The sequence below is a fragment of the Orycteropus afer genome, unplaced genomic scaffold (genome assembly GCF_000298275.1).
Source record: "Orycteropus afer afer isolate SDZICR_OR568_19922 unplaced genomic scaffold, OryAfe1.0 scaffold00834, whole genome shotgun sequence".
Taxonomy (NCBI): domain Eukaryota; kingdom Metazoa; phylum Chordata; class Mammalia; order Tubulidentata; family Orycteropodidae; genus Orycteropus; species Orycteropus afer.
In genome coordinates, this window is record NW_006922421.1 from 74,595 (window position 1) to 100,220 (window position 25,626).

The 25,626-nt window shown below is 41.2% G+C and overlaps 1 protein-coding gene across 1 annotated transcript in view; it reads left to right on the plus strand.

Annotated features, from left to right (window-relative positions):
• Window positions 1-849: 849 nt before the first annotated feature.
• LOC103212020 (RAD52 motif-containing protein 1-like) overlaps window positions 850-25,626 on the plus strand; it is a 32,175-nt gene continuing 7,398 nt past the window's right edge. The window contains exons 1-4 of the mRNA XM_007958023.1: window positions 850-945; window positions 1,762-1,941; window positions 20,768-20,890; window positions 21,267-21,432. Coding sequence (XP_007956214.1) covers window positions 850-945; window positions 1,762-1,941; window positions 20,768-20,890; window positions 21,267-21,432 — 565 coding nt within the window. The remainder of the gene's footprint in view (window positions 946-1,761; window positions 1,942-20,767; window positions 20,891-21,266; window positions 21,433-25,626) is intronic.

Below are 25,626 nucleotides of genomic sequence, written 5' to 3' on the forward strand. Positions count from 1 at the left end.
TGTGAAACCCATCACAGACCAGACCACGTTTTTGAGGACCATGATCTTGGAAACCCCACGACGCATGTTTTGCATGGTTGCTTCTGGCTCTGACAGCCGGGGATTGAAATTGTGTTTTGGGACCTACTTGCTCTGTGTGTTACTCGGGCAAATATCTCACTGTCACAATGCCTGGAACACCCTACCTTAGGCACCATAGTTGCAATTTTGGGGTCTTAATTGGACCCATTTTTAGATTTTCCAATTTTATCTTTGCTTCTCACCCCACTTCCCCAACGTCCTATTTATGCTTCCCCCACAAACCATACACAGGATTTGCTAGAATCATGTAGGAATCTCAGGGAATTCTTTTAAAGGATTACATGCTAGAATGTTAATGGCTTAGTGAGTTACACCGTGATTTGCATATTTTAAACTCTTCAAAGAATTGCATCTTTAGAGGTCATTTCCGACTTAAATCTTTTTAAAGCTCAGTAACTAGTTCTACCTAATTCTCTAGTCTCCTCTAGGAGTGAAAATGCAGCCGGCCGCTATAAAGATATCTGCATCCTTTGACCCATAAGCCCTCCCTTTGAACGCTAATTTTGAAATACACTTTAAAAAAAATACTAAACTTGCAGGTTAAGGCCGTGGGGTTGGAAAGAAGCTAGACGCAGACGCCCATCTCGGGTAGGCGGGACGAAAGGGAGGCCGGGGACCACCCACTTCTGCTCTCCAACAGCTCCCACTCCTCGCGCACAGCAAACCGGTCCCGCCCCTCGTGCGCGCTCCCTTTAAAATTTCGCGGCTGCTCCTTGCACAGGCGCAGTGGCATTTGACCGTTAGCCGCGCAACCACCGTTGCGGTAAGATGGCGGAGTTGATCCCCTTTGTAGCTCCCACCGGCGGTGATAAAACTTTGGTAGTGTGGGAGTTGAGCTCTGGGCCAACGGCCGAAGACTTACATGTGAGCTGGGGCCAAGGTGGAGGGAGTGATGGGGAAAGCCGCCCACCCAGTGACTGGTAGTCTTGAAGTCCAGAGTTACCACGTCGCCCACTGAATAGCTACCTCCTGTTTCTTCACTCCAGGGGCGCTGATGGCGCAGTGGTTAAGGCGCTCATCTGGTAACAAGGAGGTCGGCTGTTGGAACCCGCCAGCCACTGCAAGGGAGAGACATGAGGCAGTCTGCTTCTATAAAGATTTACAGCCTTGGAAACTCTATAGGGCAGTTCTACCTTGTCCTAGAGAGTCTCCGAATCGGCTAGATGGCAGTTCATTTGGTTTGGTTTCCTCACCTGCCTTGTCATCGCTGCTAATATCAGGCCACATTAAATTCAAGACAATTGGAATATTAGTTTTAGGGTGGACCCCAGCAACTGGCCCCAGCAGATTTAGCAGAGATCCAGAGATGTAACTCTCCACAACCAAAAACCAAAACCAAACCAAACTCACTGTCATCGAATCGGATCCGACTCATAGCAACCCCTCTTTGGGTTTCCAAGGGGGTATCACTACAGAAGTAGATTGCCCAACCTTCCTTCCAAGGAGTGGCTGGTGGGTTTGAACCGTCAGCCTTCTGGTTAGCAGTCAAATGCCTTCGGCACTACACCACCAGAGTTCCTGCACATATTACCTTCTAATTCTCAGATTTTAGAATTGAAAAGTTGATGAACTGAGAAGTGTTTTGAGTTGCATCCTTTGTGGAGAAGGGCTTGGGGAATATGAGGGGTATGTAGTTTTGTTTTCTATCCCTTACTTGGCATGAGACCTCTCTCTCCACAGCATTCTCTGTTCACTGTGTTCTCCAAGTTTGGCCTTCTGTATTCAGTCCGCGTATTCCCAAATGCTACAGTGGCTCAGCCTGGCTTCTATGCCATCATCAAGTTTTATTCAGCAAGGGCTGCTCACAGAGCCCAAAAGGCATGCGAGTGGAACCAACTTCTTCAGAAATCTCCAATGAAGGTGGGTCTAAGTGTAGAATAATTCCTGTCTCTCATGTGCCTCAATTTGAACACCTTTCCTTACTCAAGGACTTTCAATTCCTCTGAATATTTGAGTGAGGCCTAGGTATCCTAAATCTTCCACTTTATAATTTTATGTTTTCAAGCCTTCTGATTGTTTTCTTGATCCTTCCTACTCCTCTTGCTGCCTATTCTTGCCCTATTCCTTTCCTTTTGGTTTAACCTTCTATTCTGTGACTTCTCAGTGTTAATTCCAGGTATACTACCACCATTTCTGTGTCCTATTGAGCACCTCTTCAATCCTGGGTCTATTTCTTGTGGTTAAAATGATTACCTGTCAAACATTCTTTAATTATCAAACTAGGATCTGCCTGCTTCTAATCCATGACTGTCTCTCACATAGCCACTTAGATATTACGGGTACAATGGAAGGATTATGAAAAAGTTTGTAAGTTTGTGAGTAACGAGTTTTTGGTACTTTGTGAACATTTAGACCATTTCATAAACTTTAGGTGTTGAGGTTTTTCACAGCATAAAGTCTATTGCTGATAGAGTGCTAAGGAAATGTTCTGAAAATCAGTACTTAGTTTAGGAGAGGGCATTTTTGCTTATGCATTTCTGCCTGCCATTCTCCCTGTGGAAATGCTGCTCTTCTGATCTCCCATGGTTAGTTGTTCTAGGGAGTGCATCTCCTTGGTGTAGGTTGGGGCAGTGGGTTTGGAAGTAGAGGTGAGTCTCGGGTGGGCAGGGCGAAGGAGAGATGTGGGAGGGGCGGGGGGGGGTCGACCCACTCCCGTTCTCCAACGGTTCCCTCTCCTCCGGCACAGCAAACCAGTACAGCCGTTAGTTAGTGCACTCTCCCTTTAAAACCTCACGGGTGCTCCTTGCTCAGCCGCAGTGGTGCTTGCCTGTTACCCGGGCAACCACCGTTGCAGTAAGATGGCGGAGTTGGTCCTGTTTGGAGCTCCGACCCATAGGCAGTGATAAAACTTTGGCAGCGTGGACTCGCATTTTCCAAAGCGGAAGCGTATGGCTAGAAAGTCTCAGCAGGATCGACTTCTCAAGGCTGGTCTTGCCTGAGGATGAAGCTGGGGGGAGGAGGGCGGAAAGAGGCGTCCGGAATGGCTCTGCAGAATTCTCCTGCGTGGTTCCCCATCCAGAGAACCGTCTGTTCTTCTCAGCCCACCAGGTATCATCTCCCAGATGATTAATTCTACCTAGTCTTATGTGTGAATGTATAAGGGAGTGATCTACTAGGGATTCATTATCAAGAATATATACACATCATTCACTTTTAAATAGGTCACAGGTGTCTCCCTGGGCCATGGAGATCCTATCCAGGGCCATCCAGTTTTGTAACAACATCTTCTACATAGCTACAGTTTCTTCATTTAAGGCAGCCAGTCATGTTCTTTGCTGTTCAAGGCCAAGGAGACAAATTTCTTCAAAATCTCAAGTTTAACCATAAGATTAACATTTTCAGTCAGTAGGAGTACAGAGAAGAAGGTCAGTTAAACTTTTAATGAAAAGAAAGAAACATTAGGTACATAAGTAGGACACTTACCCTTTTCTATTAAATTGGATCTAATGTTATTTCCTCCTTTTTAAGTACTTCTGTAGCTTGTGAGACTTTCCCTGGCTGGGTGTCCCATCTCTTGTGCCCAAAGGCGTCCTGTATGACAGTGTTAATTACACCAGGGGAGGGCAAGATCCAACCTATTGTGTGTCTTGTGTCCCAGATGTTACCATTTGATATTCACCTTTTTGCCACTTGCTTTCTTCCAGTGTGGTCCCATTGAGAAACAAGGTGCTGAAGGTAGGGTGAAAGAATCCTCCTGCCTGCCTTATTGGCAACAGGAATCCTAACCATTCCCACCAGACTTGCCACTGGATGCCAGAAGTGGTTGTGCCCTGTTCAGGGATGATGCTTCCTGGTGTCCTGACTGACAGTACATGACAGTGGTGTCTCATTTGGGTGTGATCCCTAAAGGTGCTGTCTTCCCCATATTCTTATAGGTTGGCTTGTGAGCAGTTCACTATCTAACTGCTGCAATGAGGATTGTCAACCCCTGTTGAGAGATTCATTTATTGCTGGTGGTTAGTACCTAAGGCATTTGACTGCTAACCAGAAGATTGGTGGTTCATACCCACCACCCACTCCATGGAAGGAAGACTGGGCAATCTACTTCTGTAAAGGTGTACTGTCTCGGAACCCCAAAGAGGGTCACTATGAGTCAGAATTGACTCCATATAGTGAGTTTGGTTTTTTTGGTTTAGCTTCAGGCAAAACCACCACCCAAGAGCTCAAGGTTGGCAAACAGTCAGTGTTTTTATTCCTTCTTCAAGGAGACCACTCTCCCCGCCCACCCAATTGATCCTGTCCCCTGATTTACAAGGTAGGTGAAAGTGCCAGTCTAGACCTTGTTTCTCAGCCCATTGCTGCACAAGGGCCCCTGTAAAGTGAGAACCCTCGTCACTGTTAATGTCTTTAGGAGTACCATATGTGGATACTAGTTTGCCAAACATGAAATGGTGGTAGTCTGATTGACTGTAGAAGTAGAGAAGCTTGGACTAATCATGTTGAGAGCAAATTGGTATTCCTTACTTGGACAGGGGCTGACATAATCAATTTGTGAAATCTGTAAGGGACTCGTTTTAATGCTCCCCCTTTCTCTATGCCTTGATTTATAGTTAAGTGGAGCACAGTTTTTGGACAACATAGTAGACAACATAGCAGATGTGATGTCCCACATTTCTTATAAATCCATACAGCTACATCTAGATTATCAGTGGTTACAATGGCCCTCACACTGCTGCCATGGCATCTGCTTCTACATTGCCCATTGAGGAATGCACTGTGTGTCCTAGGATGTGTTATACAGTTCTTTAATTCTGGGTCTTGCAGATTTTCTCAGATATCTCACCATAGTTCTTACCTCCAAAGTAGTTGTCTATTAATTTCATAACCATCTTTTATCCCATGGGTGCATCCACAGGATGAGGTCTTTTGTCACTGCCAGAGAGTCAGTCAAAATAGTTAAGGGATGGGGCTCTTGGGTAAATCCTAGCCAGACTGCCTTTAATTTGGCCCACTGGCTTTTGGGCCTGTTAACCGTTTCTATGCAGATAGTGTCAGTAGCAGGGCCGACAGCAACAGCTGACCATTCAGGAGGCTGGCTTGCAGTAGAACCCTCTATGTGCCAGGGATCCTCTGAGCATGTGCCTGCCCCCTCCTTGACACACTTTTGTAATTGTTGCCTCCCACCTGCAGTCTTTTTTCTTGTTTTTAAAAAGTATCATTTGATTTTTACCCTGTTTTAAAATTATAGCAAGTATATAAATGTAGCAACCCCTCCTTGGGTTTCTGAGGTGGTATCACCATGGAAGTAGATTGCCCAATCTTCCTTCCTAGGAGTGGCTGGTAGGTTTAAACCACTAGCAGTCAAATGCCCTAGGCACTATGCCACTAGAACTCCCAGCAAGTATATATACAAATGTTTATCATTTCAACATATTTTAAATGTAAAATTCACTGATATTAATTACATTAATCATGAAGTTCAGCCATTGCCAGTGTTTTCAGATTTTTCCATCATCCTTAACAGAAGCTCAGTTCTCCCAAACAATGGCTCTCTCTTTTGCCTTCCCTCCCGCCCCTGGAAATGAAGAATAACCTTGGTCTTTATATATTTCCCTATTCTAGATGTTTCATGTAAGTGGTGTCATGTGATGTTTGTGACTTGACTTATTTTACTCCCCATGTGTTTCTTATGGTTTTCTTTGTTTTTCTGCATTTTATTTTCCCAATGTTTCCCTAAAAGTATTTTTAATATACTAACCCTTCTTCAGGGACATGATCATATTTCAGATAGCTACCATTTCTGTTGGAAGCTCTGGTAGCATAGTGCCTAAGGCACTTGACTGCTAATCAGAAGTCTAGTGGTTCAAACCCATCAGCCGCTCCATAGTGATACCACCTCAGAAACCCAAGGAGGGGTCGCTATGAGTTGGGTCTGACTTGACAGCACAAAACAACAACACAACAACACTATTTCTGTTAGGATGCAAGTGCAAAATTCAGAACATGGCCTACAGCTCTTTCAATCACAGTAGCCTAATTTTTCTTTCAATTTACTCCAAGCCATTTACTTACAATATTATTACACAGAGCCATACTCATCCCCAAGATACCAATTTCCCAAGGTTCCATCCCAGATGATGCTCCTATTTTATGAAACTGGTGTTAAATTTTCAAGTCCAGTTGAATTTTTGGAAAAATGTCTATCTGAGACTAAAAATGCACACACAAAGACAATTCCAGTAATTCCACATTCTTTCATCAGTCTTGGAAGAAGTACAGCCAGAATGATCCTTAGAAGCAAGAATGGGCAGACTTGGTCTTGCTTGTATCATACGCATCAACAGCAGGAACTCATCCCTGGAGAAAGACGTCATGCTCTGGTAAAGTAGAGAATCAGTGAAAGAGAGATCTTCAGTGAGATAGATTGATGCAGTGGCTACAACAATGGGGTCAAACGTACTGACAGTTGTGAGCATGGTGTGCAACCAGGCAGCACTTCATTCTGATAGACATAAGGTTGTCATGAATCAGAATTGATTCAATAGCATCTAACAAGCACAACAATTACACACACACACACAAAGAACAACAATCACATTATTTTAGGACTAACTGTTATAAACTGCGTAGACTGAATGTCTCCATTGTAGCCATTAATAAAATAGAAATCTATAGGTCTTACATAATAATTACTGGATTTCATTTACTGTTGCTACTATGATTTACTATTTATCATTGGGACAGAGTCCCAGTTTATCTAATTTGTCACTGTCTCTGCTGCAATGAGACTGCCACTTGTTAGGATTCTGTGAAGGCTGAGTTTAACGGTGACTTAACATGGTGCAAAATACATGAATTATATTTTTCTTATGAAAATTGAAAATTATGTTTACTTTCTATAGCAGACAACATAGAGTCTAGGTACATGGGATTCACTGCTCAGGAGAAAGAAGGGACTGACTATTGGGAAATATGCACTGATTAATGCAGACGTGTTCACCAACCACCAACTGGAATTATCAAAAAGAGCCAAATAAGCATAAATAATGGAGGAGAGGACGTAAAATGACACAAAGGTGTTCACCAGGAAACAGGATGCTTTGGGTGGCTGTGGTCTCAGCAGAGGATCTGGGAGAGATGTTGTTCATATGAATGTGTTGGACCCGCTGCTTGTGTCTCTGTAGGATGAAAACCATAGAGCCACTGGCCCAGGACATGAATCCCAACTATATAGCATCATGGGAGGATATCAGTGCTGCATAGAATGAGATTGACATTATCATATTGGCCTACTAGAACAGTATTATGACACATTTTTGTTTATGATGGTATTGTTACTCTATTTGCCAGCCATATATATAGGAAAAATGGCATTTTCCAGCATGTGTAGGCCCAGCAGAGGATACTGGAAGGACCAATGTACTTTAGGATTTTAGTTTAAGTACTTCCCACCTGGAGTGCATAGGGCTGACAGTGATGGCCTGGAAAATACTCAAGAGGCAGGTGGTGCAAACGGACACAACCTTGGCAACCCTTTGAAGATATAAAACAAATTGGCATCCGACATCATTGAGGAAATGTTTTAACCCAAGAGCAAGCATTGTCTGTGGGATTCCATTAGAGAGAATGAGTATAGAGTTAGCAATGGTTAGGTGACTGAAAATGAAGTCTGTGGACCATGACCTTCAGCCATTAAAGTGAAGGAGGATATAATGAATTATGAGGGAGAAATTCCTCAGGATTCCAACTGCTACCTGGAATAGGAGGATTATTGCTATTTTTAAATCTATAGAGGTTATTGTATCATTTTCTAGGACTTGAGATTCAAATTCACAAACAGATGGTTCTGCATGGAAACATGAGTTGTGGGCTACATAGCTCCTGGCAAGTTAAATACAAAAATGTTCACTTACCATTACTTCATGCTCAGAATTATTTTTGATTCCTAATATGGTCTGTGTTTCTTTTGTTGCATTCACAAAGTTTTGGTCCATATTGAATGCATCACCTGTTTTAAATTCTTTAATATTCGTGGTTCTATAAGTTAGGAGATACTACTATTCTCCTTTGCAGAAAAAGAGAGTGTAGCAGCCAGGAGGTAAAGGGGCTCATAAAATAGAGTCAGGATTTGAACTGGAATTAGCTGGTTGCAGTGACACTGGTGTTATTTCTGTGCTTTTTATCATAGCTCCTTCATTTTGTCCTTCAAATAATGCAAATACCATATTTTAAATATATTTTATGAGTTTAGTTGTGATAATTTTCCTTTTGTCTAAGTATGCTATACACCAGTAGCAGTTATGAATCTAGAGGTCTTAGTATGTAGATATCCTGAATAATTTTCCATGACCAAAATGGATTTATTCAATAAATATTAACATAGTAACAGAATAATTTAGTTTTTTGTCAGGAATTAAAGTACAATTACATCCATCACAGAAATTATTGTAACAACTATGCTGTGGTCCAAGTTACAGGATGTGGAACATAAATAAGAATAAAGTATTTTAGGTTAAAAATGAAATTAATCCTCATTAGAGATCATGCAAATATATGTTGTTTTTTAAAAAAGTAACAAGACTATAATTAACATGTTTTATAAAAGATTAAAACATGAAAACATGCAGAATTACAGAAAAATAATTCGTTTTTCCATTTGCCCCCAAATTACACATTTTCTGCTGAGAATTAGATGGTTTTAGTTAGCTCCATCATACCCATTACTGCATGTACAGAGTGTTTATAAAAATAATGATAGTACACCTGAACATTTCTTTGTAATTTTTGCATACTATACTGAACGACAGATTAATTTTGAAATTACAACCTTGAAGCACCATAACATTCAGATTTTAATACTTTTGATCAAACATCAAGAACTATGTTTCAAGAGGATTTGAAAAAAATAAAAAAAAACTTTGGTAGTGTGGGAGCTGAGCTCTGGGCCAATGGCAGAAGACTTACATGTGAGCTGCGGCCAAGGTGGAGGAAAAGATGGGGAAAGCTGCCCACCCAGTGACTGGTGGTCCTGAAGTCCTGAGTTACCACTCACCCACTGAATTACTACCTCCTATTTCCTCACCCAAGGAGCTCTGGTGGTGTGGTGGTTAAAGCATTCATTTGGGAACTAGAAAGTCTGCTGTTGGAACCCACCAGCCACTGTACAGGAGAGAGATGAGGCAATCTGCTTCTGTAAAGATTTACACCCTTGGGAGACTGTAGAACAGTTCTCCCTTGTCTTGTATAGTTTCCAAATGGACTAGATGGCAGTTCATTTGGTTTGGTTTCCTCACCGGCCTTGTTGTGTCCTCATCAGACCTCATTGAATGCAAGACAATTGTAAATATTAATTCTAGGATGGACCCCGGCAACTGGCCCCAACAGATTTAGCAGAGATCCAGAAATGTTCAGCTCTTAGGGCTGTCTGTTGCTTGGCTGAATTTAAGCTACGAGAGTGAGTTCAATCCCAGGCCTGATGGGTGACTTGTGGTCATAGTCTCAGCATTTTACCAGACTTTTATCAGTAAGCCTGGCCTTTTTTATGATACTGAGTTTTGTTCTACATTTTTCTCTCCCTGTATGTAGGATCTTCAATTTTGATCCCTTTCTTAGTGGTTGGCATTGCTAGCTGGGTACCATCTAGTTCTTTTGGTCTCAGGGTTATATAGGCTGAGCTTCTCATGGTCCCTTAGTCTTTTGGACTAACTGTTTCCATGTGTCTTTGATTTTCTTCACTATCTTTGCTCCAGATGAGGAGAGAGCAACAGTTACTTCTTAGATGGCCTCTCACAAGCTTTTAAGACCCCAGTTGCTACTCAACCTAAGTAAAAAGTAAAACAGTACTTTTGTATACCATGTTGTACCAATTGAGCTTGATGTCCCCTGCAACCATGGTCCCGAGCCTGCAGGCCCAGTACCTCACTCCCTCAAGGTGCTTAGTTGTGGCTGAGAGGTTATCCAAACTTTGCCTCCAGTTAGATTTAAACTGCATGTGGACATTTTTATAGCACATACAAATGGATATGTAGGAATATCATCTGCCTGACCTGTGTATGGTTGTGGGTATATTCTCAAGTGCCTGTCCATACCTGATCTTCTTGCCTGTCTACATGTAGACACCTGTAGATAACTGTTTGCTGTTATTGATAATGCATATCGTGCATGCAATAGTATTTGCCTTTATTGTCTGTACCTTTTGTGCACCTCTGCATGTCTTCCTGTTCCTTAGTGACATTGTGCTAGTCACACGCTTTCGTTACATTACTTTTCTGTTTACCTATAGCAAATCTGTCTCTTAATTATCCATCTGTTTTCCTGCCCCCTCCCATCCCTGGTAACTAGCAAAGAAAATTTCCTTCCCTGTGTAAACCTTTCATAAAAAAATATGTATATAGTTTTAGGTTTTACATTTAGGTCTTTGATCCATCTTGAGTTTGTTTTTGTGCATGGTGTGAGATATGAATCTTGTTTCATTTTTCTGCAAATGGATATCTAGTTTTGCTAGCACCATTTGTTAAAGAGACTGTCTCTTTCCCATTGAATGGGTTTCAGACCTTTTCAGATACCAGCTGTCCATAGGTGGATGGATCTATTTTTGGATTCTCAGTTCTGTTCCACTGGTCTGTGTGTCTGTGGTTGTAGCAGTACCAGGGTGTTTTGACTACTGTGGCTGTATAGTAGGTTTTGAGATTAGGGAGGGTGAGACCTCCTACTTCGTTTTTCTTCTTCAGTAGTGATTTGCTTACCGAAGCTCTCTTTCCTGTCTGTTGAAATTAGTGATTGATTTTTCCATGTCCTTAAAGAATGTTGATGGAATTTGGATTGAGATTGCATTGAATCTATAGATTGCTTTGGGTACTGTTGACATTTTCACAATGTTCAGTCTTCCTGTCCATGAGCATGGCATGTTATTCCATTTATGTAGGTCTCTTACAGTTTCTTGTAGTAGTGTTTTGTAGTTTTCTTTGTATAGGTCTTTTGTGTCCTTGGTAAGATTTATTCCTAAGTATTTTGTCTCCTTGGTTATTGTAAATGGTTTGTTTTCCCTATTTCCTTTCCAGAGATCTCTTTGTCTATGTAGAGGAGTCTAGCTGAGTTTTGTATGTTGATCTTGTATTCTGCCACTTTGCTAAATCTTTCAATTTGCTCCAATAGTTTTTTTGCTGAATTTCTCGGATTTTCTATACATAGGATCATGTTATCTGCAGAGACAGTTTTACTTTTCTTTCTTTCTTTTTTTTTTTTTTTTAAATCACTTTGGATGCCTTTCATTTCTCTTTCTTGCCTTATTGCCTTGGCTAGGACTTCTAATACAGTGTTGTGTAGAAGTGGTGATAGAGGGCATCCTTGCCTTCTTCCTGTTCACAAGGGGAATGCTTTGCATCTCTCTCCATTGAGAACAATGTTGACTGTTGGTTTTGTGTATGTGCCCATTATTATGTTGAGGAATTTCTTTTCTATTCTTGTTTTGCTGAGTTTTTATCAGGAGTGGGTGCTGGACGTTATCAAATGCCTTTTGTGCATTGATTGATATGATCATGTGGTTCTTTTCCTTTGTTTTATTTATGTGGTAGATTATGGTGATTTTCTAATGTTGAACCATTCTTGCATACCTACTACGAATCCCATATGGTCATAGTGTATTATTTTTTGTTATAGAGTGTTGGATTCTGCTGACTAGGATTTTGCTGAAGATTTTTGCATCTATACTCATGAGGGATATTGGTCTGTAGTTCTCCTTTTTAGTAGTGTCTTTGCCTTGTTTTGGTATCAGTGTTTTGCTTGTTTCATAGAATGAATTTGGGAGTATGCCAACATTTTCTATGTTCTGGAACAGCTTGAGTAGGATAGGTGTCACCTCTTCTCTGAAAATTTGATGGAATTCTCCAGTGAAGCCATGTGGGCCAGGAAAATTTTTTGTGGTGAGTTTTTTTATGACCTGCTTGATTTTTTTCCTTTGTTATGGGTCTGTTAAAATTTTCTATCTTAGTCTGTGCTAGTTTAGGTGGATCTTAGGTTTCTAGAAATTTGTCCATTTCTTCTAGGTTTTTGAATTTGTTGGAGTACAGTTCTTCATATTCCATTATCCTTTTTATTTTTGTTGGTTCTGTTGTGATGTCTCCCATTTGACTTATTATTCATATTTGCATCTTTTTTTCCTTAGTTAAAATTTTTCAGTGATTTGTCGATTTTGTTAATCTTTTTGAAGAAGCAGCTGCTAGTCTTGTTGATATTTTCCTGTTGTTTTTCTGCTTTCTGCTTCATTTATTTCTACTCTGATCTTTATTTTTTTTCTTCTGGAGACTGAAGACTTCTTTTGTTGCTCTTTTTATAATTGTTGGAGTTGTTGGGTTAAGGTGTTGATTTTGGTTCTTTTTTGATGTGTGCATTAATTGCTATAATTTTTTAAATTTTTGTTGCAATTTGGGTGAAAGTTTACAGAGCAAATTCATTTTCCATACAGCAGTTCATACACATTTTGTCTCATGACATTGATTGCAATTCCCTACAGTGTAACAGCTCTCTTTCCACTTCCTCACCGTAGTTACCTCTTCCCTATGCCCTTCCCTCCCATGTACTCCCACCCTCCAAGCTGTCTTCCTATGCAAACACTGCCCTTTTGTTCTCCCATGATTGATGGCTCCAAGTAGTATATCTACTTGATACAAATATTCAGCCCTTATGCCTGTCTGTTGTTTGGCTGGAAGCCACAGGGGTGAGTTCAATTCCAGACCAGAAGGGTGGCTAGGGACCATAATCTCAGGCTCTATGAGACCAGCAAACTTGGTCTATTTTTTATGAGTTTGAGTTTTTTTTCCCACATTGTTCTCCCACTCTATCCAGGATCTCCTGTATCAATCCCCCTCCGAGTGGTTGACAGTAGTAGCTGGGCACCATCTAGTTCTTCTGGTTTCATGGTCATACAGGCTGAGGATAGCATCTATGGTTTTCACCATTCTTTCCTCTGGGTGAGGAGAGACCCATCGTTGATCTAGATGGCCACTTGCAAGCTTTTAAGATCCCAGTCACTACTTACCAAAGTAGGATGTAGAACAATGTTTTTGTGTAGTATATTTTGCCAGTTGAGCTTGATGTCCCCTGCAAACATGGTCCTGAGCCCACAGGTCCATCCAACTACTTGCTCCCTCTGGGTAGCTGGCTGTGGCCAAGAAGCCACCACAGTCTTGACCCTTGTCAGCTCTACTATACTCCTGGACATTCTTATAGCACATACAAATAAAATTGCTATAAATTTTTGATGTGTGTATTAATTGCTATAAATTGACCACTGAGTACTGCTTTTTGCTGTGTCCCAAAGATTTGGTATGTTGTGTTTTCATTCTTGTTTATTTCTAGGAATGTTTTTATTTCACACTTTATTTCTTCTGTTACCAGTAGTTCTTCAGCAGCGTGTCATTCGATTTCCATGTATTTGATTTTTTCCCCCCGGTCTTCCTATTGTTGATTTCTAATTTTATAGTGTTGTGTTCCAAGAAGATGCTTTGTAAAATTTCAGTGTTTTTAAATTTATTGAGGCTTGATTTGTGGCCTAACATATAATCTATTCTGGAGAATGATACATATGCATTGGAAAAGAAGTGTATTTGTTGTTGTTGTTATTGTTGGATGGAGTGCTCTGTATGTCTATAATGTCAAGTGGGTTGATTGTGTTATTGATATTTTCTGTATCTTTGCTGAGTTTTTCTCCAGTTGTTCTGTTGTTCATCAGAAGTGGTGTGTTAAAGTCTCCTACTACTGTTTTAGTATTGTCTGTTTCTCCTTGGAATTCAGTTAATGTTTGCTTTATGTGTTTTAGAGCTTTTTCATTGGGTTCATAGATAATTATTATGGTTATATCCTCTTGGTCTGTTGACCTTTTATTATCATACAATGCCCTTCCTTGTCCCGTATATTGGATTTTGCCTTGAAGTCTGTTTTATCAGAAATTACTATTGCCACTCCTGCTCTTTTTTTGGTTACCATTGGCTTGATTTTTTTTCCCCCATCCATTGATTTTTAATTTATCTTTATCTTTGTGTTTAAGGTGAGTCTCTAGGAGGCAGCATGTTGATGGGTCTTGGTTTCTTAGCCGGTCTTACTTAGACAGGTGCATTTAGTCTACTCACATTTAGTGTAATTAATGATAGTTAGGAATTTACTGCTGTCATTCTTTTGTGTTTTTTGTTGTGCTGCTGATGGCTTCTTTGTTCCAAATATTTTTCTATGCTGAGTTCATTTTGTTATTAAATTTTTGTTCCCTTTTCTTCATTATCCTTGCTTTCATGTTTACTGAGTTCTTGTGTTTTTTCCTTTATTATTTTGGTAAAAAGGTTTATTAATTTTCTTTTTGGTTTTCCTCTAGTAAATTCTTATCTCCCTAAGTTTGGAAAAGTCTGTTGTACATTGTCATCATCTTGACTTCCTCTCCATATGGAAGCTTTGTAATTATACCATTTATTCCCTCTGTTTGCTTTGTAGTTGATATTATTTACAGATTTACTCCGCTGGTTATCTATTTTCTGGTTTGTAAGCTTATTTTCAGATTTGAGAATTCTTTCCCCTCCATTGGTTTCTGAGTGGTGGTGTCATGTGTCTTAATCTTAGGTTGTTTTCTTCCATTATTGGTTTTCTGTTGGAAGGATTCCCGTAAGCATTTCTTGTAGTGTTGGTCTGGTTTTTACAAATTTCCTTAATTTTTTTTTTTTTGTCTGGGCATGTCCTAATTTTGCCATCATATTTGAGTGACAATTTTGCTGGATATATAATTCTTTCTTTCTTATTTATTTATTTATTTTGGATATATAATTCTTGATTGGCAGTTTTTTCCTTCATGGTTTTGTATGTATCATTCCATTGCCACCTTGTCTCCATGGTTTCTGCTGAGAAATCAGAGCTTAGTCTTACTGGTTTCCCTTTATAGGTAACATCCTGTTTTTCCTCAAGCTGCTCATAAGATTCTTTCTTTGTCTTCAGTTTGGAAAGTTTGATTATGATACATGTTGGTGACTTTCTCTTGGTGTCTGTCCTGTACGAGTTTGTTGAGTTTCTTGGATGGATATCTTTTCATCTCATGATGTCGGGGAAGTATGCTGTTAGCAAATCTTCAGTGATTTTTCTCTGTTGAGCTTCTTGGATGGATATCTTTTCATATCTCATATTGGGGAAGTTTTCTGTTAGCAAGCCTTCAACAATTCTCTGTGTAGGTTTTTTTTTTCCCCCCTCCTCTTGTTCTGTAATCTCAATCAAGCATATGATATTTCTTTTGATATTATCCCATATAACTCTCAGGTTTCCTTCATTTCTTTTCATTATTTTTTTCTGATTTTTCTTCATATACGCTGATGTCAAGGGATTTGTCTTCTGGATAGAATATGAGTTCTTCAGCCAGTTTGATTCTACTCTTTTGTCCTTCCAATTTGCTATTGTTGTAGTTAAAGTTGTGTGTTAACTTGGCTGGGCCTTGGTTTTGAGTGATGTGGCAGCTAGATGTAGTTATTCCCCATGATGAGATTGGATGTGGTGTAATTAACTCCATGGTGGAGCAGCTAAGTAGTTGCCATTGGGGCCTGGCCTGCTTCCAGTATATATGGAAAACCTTTGAGAAAGGTCTCGAGGTTTTTGGGACATTTGGGTCTTGCATTTGGCTGAGTCTTCATCTCTAGTTTCTGGATTTGAACCAGTAGCCTATCATGGTACCTGCTAATCTTGGGATTGTGCCATTTTACCTGCAGACCTTGAGTTCATCAGCCTTAGCGGCCAATAGCTGTATGAGTCAGAAGAAGCGTATAGATCCAGTAGGCCTGGAACAAGAGGCAGAGGTGAAGCCCAGAGTTGATAGACCTTTACCCAGTCCCTAAAACCAGCACTCTGAATTCAGACTTCTAGCTTCCTGAGCTTGTAAGAGAATAGATGTCTGTTTGTTAAAGCCATCCACTTGTGGGATTTCTGTTATAACAGCAGTAGAGAACCAAAACAGTTACCTATCTCTGTCATTCTCTGTGTGTAATTCTCTGTGTTCATCTTCTAGATATCTAACTGCTGTCTTTGTATAATTTCTGATTGTCTATTTTGTCCTTTTGTTCTTGTATGATTTTCCTGGGTTCCTCAAGAATATTATCTGTTTTTTCCTTCTGTTGATGGTTTCATTGAGCTCTCTCGGAAGGTTTATATATTGTTGTTGTTGCTGTTATGTGCCGTCGAGTTGGCCCCGACTCATAGCGACCCTTCCTTGGGTTTCCGAGGCAGTATCACTACGGAAGTAGGATTGCCCAGCCTTCCTTCCGAGGAGTGGCTGGTGGGTTTGAACCGCCAGCCTTCTGGTTAGCAGTCAAGTGCTTTAGCCACTATGCTACCAGAGCTCCTGGTTTATATATATAAATACATAATTTTTAAAAAAAGTTTATTTCTCAAGTAGTTTTATTACCTGTTCTTCCTCAGAGAGATTTTTCTTTATTTTGGTTATTTCCTTCCACAGTGTTGTCCTGTTTGTTTGAATTGAAGTTGTCTGTTGTCTCTGAGACATTTTGAAGTTGTTATTATTAGTTGATTGTGTGTTGGTTTGTTTCAGCACAGCAGGTGTGCTTCTTTGACTGTTAACTTGGCAGCACTGAGGTGCTCCCCATTTATCTCTGGATTGGTGGAATAATTGATGGGAATATGGGTGCAGGTCTTTTTTTGATGTGAAGAATAGCTGCAGTTGGAATGAGCAGGTATTGTCCATTGTGTGTTTTTGATCCAGTGGTGTAGGAGTTAATAGTGGTGCTTGTTTGTTGGGTGAGGTGGTTGGTGCAGCAGAAATGGCTGATCAGTGGAGCGTTAACGTCCTCCTCCTGTTAGATGGGGCAAGAAAAGAAAGGAAAAAAAAAAAACCTCGTGGAGAAAATGATAGAATAAAAATGAAAGGTAAAAAATAGAGAAAAAGAAAAAGGGCAGGTGGTGGAGATAAAAGAGTGAAAAAAATATAAGAAGATGAAGAAGAAGGAGAAATAAATGGGTAAAAAAGGAAAAAAAGTGGGAAAGAAGGAAGGAGGAAAATAAGGGAAACTGAGTAAGAGGGACTTTTGTAATTATGGCCAGCCAGCAGCAATGGGGGAGCAAGCGAGTGTAGCAGAAACCACTGATCCACTAGCGTGTGTGTCTGTGGAGATGAAAGGAGCCTGGCACAAGCAGGTTTCTCCAGTAGAAAAAAGCTGCAGGTATTTGCCTGTTGTGCTCAGTGTGAGAAGGGTCAACCAGTGATGTATGCAGAGGGAGGGATAGCCACAGCCTCTGGGTCTTTCTCTTTGGAATGGGTTGCTGTGGGTGGCTAGAGGACTTCCTTGGCCTCTGACTTGCTTGTGGTGGGAAGAAGTTTGGCCCCTATTCCCAGAGAAGCTTTCCTTTTTGGAGCAGAGAGTGTGGCTCACCAGTCTTGATTCACTAGCATGGGTCTGGCACACTTCTGGGCAGACCCAACTCCTGTCTAAACTCTAGTGAAATGCCGCCCTGAGGCTATCTTTAACTATCCCAACATAGGCCTTTTAGTTCAGAGATGGGAGGTAGTTGGTGTGAGTAACCCCCTGAGAGAAGAGGCGGCAGAGTTGTGCCTCTTGTTTTAGTATGAGAAAATTCTCTCAATCTTCTAGGCACCCAGTGGGCGTGTTTCAGCCCCTGACTCAGGCTATTAGAGGTGGAGGTGTCCAGGGGTTGGGGTTGGTGAGTGCTGGACTTCACTATTCACTGAGTGTCTGGCTGCAGAAAGAGTATTGATCCCTGTGCTCAGGGAAGGTGTGTGATTATTAAATCAGAGAGTGTGTCTTTCCTATCTGGATTTCTTGGCTTGGGTGTGTCACCCTTCTGGGTTCACACACCCATTTGTCCCACTCCTGCCCAGATTCAGTGGAGCAAGTTACTGTCTGGAGCCCAGTTTCTTCAACTGCCTCAACTCAGGCTCATTGCCAGCCCAGACCTGGTTTCTGCAATGTGAGTTGATTCCCTTTCTTACTCTCTCCTCTCTCCGTGGCTGCTTATGCCACTTGTAACTCTGACCCAATTCCCTGCACATTTCTCTCCTACCTCCCACACCTTGAATTTCTCCCAGTCTGTCTACACTGTATGTCATCACTGAGTAGATTCCGTGAAGTTCCTCCCACACACACCTGGTCAGCATCTGTGTCTCTATTCAGGATGTCCCTGTTTCACATGGTCTGGCCTCTTCTCCCTTCCCAGACACTAGTCTTGCTCCATTTCTTTTTCCAGTCACCACTCAGTGTAATTCTTGATCTTGTTTGATGCTCTGAATTCCAGGATTATTACTTGTATCTGTTTCTCTCAGATTTCAGGATGTTATTGTAGAGGGATTGGTGGAATGTGTTAGCAGGATGCCATCTTGTCTCTGCCCCCAATTTCAATTTTTTAAAATTATTCTTTCGTTCACGCACTCAAATCACTCAAATCAGACTGTATTAAATGTCAAGAACTGTGCTTAGTCCTGGGAATGAAAAAGAGTAAGATATTGTTCCATCAGGGACTTAAGCTTATAAACCAGTGATAGAGGAAGATCCATAAACAAATCAATAAGGAATTAATCATGCTTTGACTTTATTGGTATTATTTGGAGTTTTACAATAAGAATATATTCATGCACTATACTTTTGCTTAAAAGTACAATAGATATTTAAGAAATATTTAATGATGTGTTGTTGTTGTTGCTGCTATGTGCCATCAAGTCGGACCCGACTCATAGCGACCCCTCCTTGGGTTTCCAAGGCAGTATCACTACGGAAGTAGATTGCCCCATCTTCCTTCCGAGGAGTAGCTGGTGGTTCAAACCAGTGCCTTAGGCACTACGCTACCAGAGCTCCCATTTAATAGTGTAAGAAGTCCATATTGTTGTCATTAGCTGCTGTCAAGTTGGCCCCAGACTCATGGTGACCCCATACTCAACTGAATGAAACCACCAGTCCTGCACCATTCCCGTGATCTTTTGCAGATGGAGATAGAATTTAAGAAAGACCATCAACAAGCTGAATTAGCTATAGCAGTGGGCTCAAACATAGCTACTATTGTCAGGATAGCCAGGGACTAAGCAGTGTTTCATTCTGTTATATACAAGGTTGCTATGAGTCAGAACCAACTTGACAGCACTTAACAACAACAGTATGGATTCTATATAAGTAATAATGGCATTAATCTTCTGTCATTTTCTTCTATTATGTTGTTATGTGACGTCACGGTGGACCTGACTCATAGCGACCCCTCTTTGGGTGTCTGAGGCAGTATCGCTACGGAAGTAGATTGCCTAACCTTCCTTCCGAGGTGTGGCTGGTGGGTTTGAACCGCCAGCCTTTTGGTTAGCAGTCAAGTGCTTTAGGCACTACGCTACCAGAGCTCCTTTACCAAGCATAGCAATGTATAAATTATTTATACAGTCAACACTCTGGAGATATTTGTCTTCTCAAAGAACTTGTTAATGCAAATGAACTTCTGTGTGTTTTAATGCCTAGTAATATTTATTAGGACTCTGGGTGCTGCAAACATTTGGAGGTTTGAGTCTACCCAGATGTTCTGGTTACCTAGTGCAACTCTGACAGAAATACACCACAAATGGGCTGGCCTTAATGAACAGGAGTTTATTTGCTTACAGTTTGGAGGCTTTAAGTCCAAGTTCAAAGTGCTAGGCTCTAGGGACTAGGTGAAAGCCCCTCAACCTTGTGGTCCAGCTCTGCCTCCTGCTCCCAACCCACTGGAGCTAGAGGCGTTTCTTCACTCAGACAGCTGCTGGTTGCTGAGGCTGGGAAGCCCGAAGTTGACAAGTAAAAAGGCACAGTCCCAATGTTACCAAACCACATGGCAGGCCATTAATTTAAGTTCATTGTAAGTCCCAAGGTCAGCACAGCATAGTAGGCTGCTGAACAACGACATGGCTACATGCAGGGTCCAAGCGTGCTGTAGGATAGAGACCATTCCCAAAGCTGCTGCTTATATACAGGAAGCAGACCACATACCCAAAGCAGTTACTTAGCTGCTTGTGGTAGATCCCACCATGGAGTTGATCGCCAGTCTCATCATGGGGAATAACTACCACCAGCTGCCCAGCCACTCAACCACGCCCAGCCACGTTGACAAAACATAACTGCCACACCAGAGATGCCTGGAAAGAAAGGCCTGACAGTCTACTTACAAAAATCAGCCATTGAAAACCATGTGGAGCACAGTTCTGCTCTGACATATGTTGGGTCACATGAGTTGGAATTAGCGTGAAGGCAACTGGTTTCTTGTTTGTTTTGATATTTATAGAGGTATGTATACTCCCCTTTCTAGAGGAGGTTAATAACTTAGAGTGGGCTTTGTTACGGATTAAGGTCCTGCCTCTCTTGTTTTTCCATCCCATCTACTCTTCAGGTCACATCCTCAGGCAGGAGTTTCTGAATGGAAAGACAAACGGTTTGCTTCCTTTGCATCCTCAGTGCTATAATTTGCTTCTGTAGGACTTCCTTAGTTGCATCATGATCACTGTTTACCAATGGGGGTCAAGAAAACCTTCTATTAATCAGGAGCCCTGAAAATGGTACACAAAAGCACTGTAGTTTAATAATAGTGAGTAACATTTATTCAGGGCTTACTATGAACTTAGTGCTTCCATTGTTCTATCCCAGTTAATCTTCACTACCACTCTATGAAGTCAGTACTGATAAATCTCAAGTATATCCAAAATAAAGTCTGTGCCAGATTGTGATACCTGTGGCCCTGCCTCTTGTGTCTTTAGGTTCATCTCGGCACCAATCATAAAGCCATTCAACATCAGGCCCCTGCCCTAAATGGCTCTCGATGCCAAGAACTTGCAAATTACTACTTCGGTTTTAATGGATGGTCAAAAAGAATTATTAAGGTAAACCTTGTAGATTTTCTTTAAGTAAGCAGACTTTCAGTCCTGAAATTCTCGACTTAAAGATAGATTGAACTGGGTTACAAAGATGAGGCAGTAAGTAGAAGAATCTGAGTGTTGGCCTGCCACCTAGAATTAATCTGTAATCTCAGTGACTTGGGTGGTAGTGTCCATAATTTTTTTCAGTGTTTGTATGGTATATGAGAAGAAATGATTGTCCAAATCTAGAAATTCATTTGCAATTCTTACCTAATTTTGAAACTATCGGACGCTTCAACTATGAGCTGGGATTGCTGGAGTTTAATTTTTTTTTCTCGTAAGGAAAGATTTTGAAGTCTACATTGAGATCCTAAGAACTTTTAATTCAAAATCCTCACAGCTTCAGGATCTCTCTGACCTTGAAGAAAGTGAAAATGAAGATACAGCAGCAGCTCAGATGCAAAGCCTGAAGTTCTTCTGTGCTCTAGAGGTGGTGTTGCCAGCCTATGAGTGCAGGAGTCCTGGAGTTGGCATGGCAGAGGAGCCTTTAAATAAGCAGGAAGAAGGTCTGTTTCCAAGTGAGGGTGAAGGTGGGGAGAGGAAGGGAGTTTTCTTTCTAAAACACTTCTTGATAAACTCCTAAAGCCCTGGGCAGAGTTGTTTAGCCTTATAGTACAAATTTTTACCCTGATCTTTAGGCAGAACCTTTCACTTTAAAATTATAGTGCTGATCTCCTGCCAAAAAAATGGAGGAGGAAGAGAGTAATGTTTTTCCCACTTTTGGTTAAGAACTTGCTTTATGTTAAATGGAGCTCTGGTGGCACAGTGCCTAAGGCATCTGACTGCTAACCAGAAGGTTGGTGGTTCAAACCCAGCAGCCACTCCATGGAAGGAAGACTGGGCAATCTACTTCCATAAAGATTTACTGCCTTGGAAATCTGTGGGGTCGCTGTGAGTCAGAATTGACTTGATGGCAGTGGGTTTGGTTTTTTGGTTTATGTTAAATGCAGATTTTTTTTGATACTTTTTTTAAGAGCTTGTTTTACATTCAACGTTATGTGTACATTTAGTTTCACTCCCCATTTACCATGACCAACCCTAACCCAGTCTCCTCCCCTCCCTACCCTGTAGCCTTCCCCCTGTGCCCCTCATATTTATGCACTCCTATTTGTCCTGCATTTCCTCAACCTGAATGTTGGTCCTCTGGTGCCCTGTGGGCCATTGCTCAGGGATGTATTACCATAGAGTATATGGGTGCATCATCCTGGGTTGAGTGGTCTGCATGTACATCTTGTTAACTATTGGGCTGAGAGCCAGCCCCTGGGGGTGAATTTTATTCCAGGTGCAGAATGTATTCAGGGCCATAGTATTGGGGGTCTCATCAGACTTCCTCTGACCAGTAATTCTGGTCATTATTGAGTTTTTGGATTTCATTCCACGTTTTCCCTCCCACTATATCCCGGATCTCCAGCTTTGATCCTTTCCTGAGTGTTTGGCATTGTTAGCTGGGCACTATCTAGTTCTGGTCTCGAGGGCCATTGTGTCCTATGGCTGATTGCTTCCAAATGCCCTTGTTTTTTTTTGTTTGTTTGTTTTTTTGCAATCCTCTTCTCTTCTGATGCTAGGAGACTGTTAGCTGCATCATAGATGGCCGCTTGAAAACTTTTAAGACCCCAGTTGCTACTCACCTATGTAGGATGTGGAACAAGGCTTTTATGTATTTTGTTGTGCCAGTTGAGTCTGGTGTCCCCCAGTACTATGGTCCTGAGATGGTAGATCCATTGGATCCCTCTCCCATAGTGTCTGGGTGTCTGTGATGGATTACTCTTTGTCTGTCTTCTATTGTTTCTGTAATGATTGCAGGTATTTTGTATCACTGGTGTCTGTGTAAGATTAGCCTCAGCTGAATCTATCCTTGGTCTAGAGTATGCTCCTATTCACTGACTCCCATCTGATCCTCTCAGGTGTTTTTGTGTTTATCTGTAGCCTGGTGTTTGGTGTCAATGGTAATGTAGTATTGTGGACACAGTGGTTGGTATTAGCATCTGTCGTCTATCTCTATGTACAATTCGGCGTCCTCCCATTTCTTAATGTTATCATGGTGGTCACAGACCCTTTCTGTATAGCCCTCCCCTTACCCACATCAGCATGTGGGCCCCAACTAGCCTGAAATTAGTCCCTCCCTTTCCCTCCCCACCCTAGTAACCTACAAAGTTGAGTTCCGTGTCCCAAGCAAACCCTTCTTTGTCTTTTTACAGTAATGGGCTCACGTAGTACTTGTCTTTCTGTGATTGGCTTATTTCACTCAGCATAATGTCCTCCAGGTTCATCCACATTGTGAGATGATTAGTGTATCCCTCATTGTTCTTTAATGTAGCATATATTGCATTGTGTCCACGTACCGTAATTTGGTTATTCACTCATCTGTTGATGGGCATTTGTTTCGATCTCTCTGCTATATAGTTAAATGCAGATCTCTAATAGTCTTCAATTCTCCCAGTAAAACCATCATCTGAATATCTGAATACATCTCAAGTAAGCATTAAAACCTTGGCTTTTTCATGGAAGGACATGAGTGGAAAGAGACTTAAATACAGATACCTGGAAAGAGTATTCTGATTGGTACTGATTTTGTTCTAGACTGCATGGTATTCAGGTGTAGGGTTTTAAGTCAGCAGGGCTGTTAATGAGTAATGTGGAGTAGGCTCCCATGGGTAATACCCAGGGAGAGGCCTGATTTTGTGCATTGCCACCAAACCATTCTCAATGTATGATTCCAGTCATTGTTGGATGGGAAGGTAAGGAGGCTCTGTTGGAGAGGAGCTTCAACTTTTCACTTTGAAATCTGTGTGGTATGTGAAACTTGTGCCAAGTACCTAGCTTGTATCTCCTTTCTATTACTTCAGGGGCTTCCAGAATGGAGGGGGCAGTAAAAATGTGCTCTACCTGCCAGGATGTACCTACACAGAGCCATTCAACCCTATCCTGGTGCTATGTCTGCCCTTAATCACTAAGATAATGATATAAGAGTTATGAATATATTTTTATTTTTTCAAACATGACATAAAAATTATCCTTTGGATTACTGTTGTTGTTAGGTGCTATTGAGTCATCTCTGACTCATATTAACCTTACGTACAACAGAACGAAATGCTGCCTGGTCCTATGTCAGCCTCATAATCGCTACTGTACCTGAGCCCATTGCTGCAGCCACTGTGTCAATCCATCTGGTTGAGGGTCTTCCCTTTTTTCGTTGACCTCCCACTTTACCAAGTACAACATCCTTTTCCAGAGAATGGTCCCTTGAAACGACATGACCAAAATAGGTGAGACGAAGTCTGGCCATTGTTGCTTCCAAGGAGCATTCTGGCTGCACTTCGTCCAGGACAGATTTGTTAGTTCTTTAGCAGTCCTCAGTAGTTTCAGCATTTTTTGCCAACACCACAACTCAAAAGCATCAGCTCTTCTTCAGTCTTCCTTACTCATTGTCTGGCTCTCATTTGCATACGAGGTGATTAAAAATACCATGGCTTGGATTAGGCACATCTGAGTCTTCAAGGAGATATCTTTGTTCTTCAGTGCTTGAAAGAGGTCTTTTGAAACAGATTTGCCCAATGCAATATGTCTTTTGATGTCCTGACTACTGCTTCCATTGGCATTGATTGCAGAATCGAGTAATGTGAAGTCTTTGACAATTTCAATCTTTTCTCCATTTATCATGATGCTGCTTATTGGTCCAGTTGTGATGATTTTCGTTTTCTTTATATTGAGGTATAATCCATACTGCAGACTGTAGTCTTTAATATTTGTCAGAAAGTGCTCCAAGTCATCCTCACTTTCAGCAAGCAAAGTTGTGTCATTTGCATCTCTCAGGCTGTGAATGGGCCTTCCTCCAATCCTGATGCCATGTTCTTATAGTCCAGCCTCTCGGATTAGTTTCTCAGCATACAGATTGAAAAAGTATGGTGAAAAGATACAACCCTGATGCACTCCTTTCCTGATTTTAAAGCATGCAGTATTCCCTTGTTCTGTTTGAACAGCTTCCTAGTCTGCATACAGGTTCCTCATTAGTATAATTAAGTGTTCCTGAATTCCCAGTCTTCTCAATGTTATCCACAGTTTGTTATGATCCACACAATCAAATGCCTTTGCATAGTCAATAAAACACAGGTAAACACCTTTCTGTATTCCTTGCTCTGAGCCAGTATCCATCTGACATAAACTATTGATGTCCCTCGCTCCACATCCCTTTCTGACTCCAGCTTGCATTTCTGGAAATTTTCTGTCAATATACTGCTGCAACCATTTTTGAATTATCTTCAGTAAGATTTTACTTGCATGTGATATCAATGATATGGTTTGATAATTTCCACATTCTGTGGGATCACCTTTCTTTGAAATGGGTACAGATATGGATCTCTTCCAGTCAGTTGACTTCCTGTCTCTTCCAGCCAGGTAGCTGTCTTCCAAATCTCTTCGCATAGCTGAGTGAGTGCCTTCAGGGCAGCATCCATTTGTTGAAATACCTTAATGGGTATTCTGTCAGTTCCTGGAGCCTTGTTTTTTGCCAGTTCCTTCAGTGCAGATTCAACTTTTTCCTTCAGTACCATTGGTTCTTGAGCATATGCCACCTGCTGAAATGGATGATCATCTACCAATTCTTCTTCTTTTTTTTAAATGCATTTTATTGAAATAAAATTTATGTACAGTGAAATACACAAAACTAAAGTGACATGGGTCAATGCCTTTTTTTTTTTTTT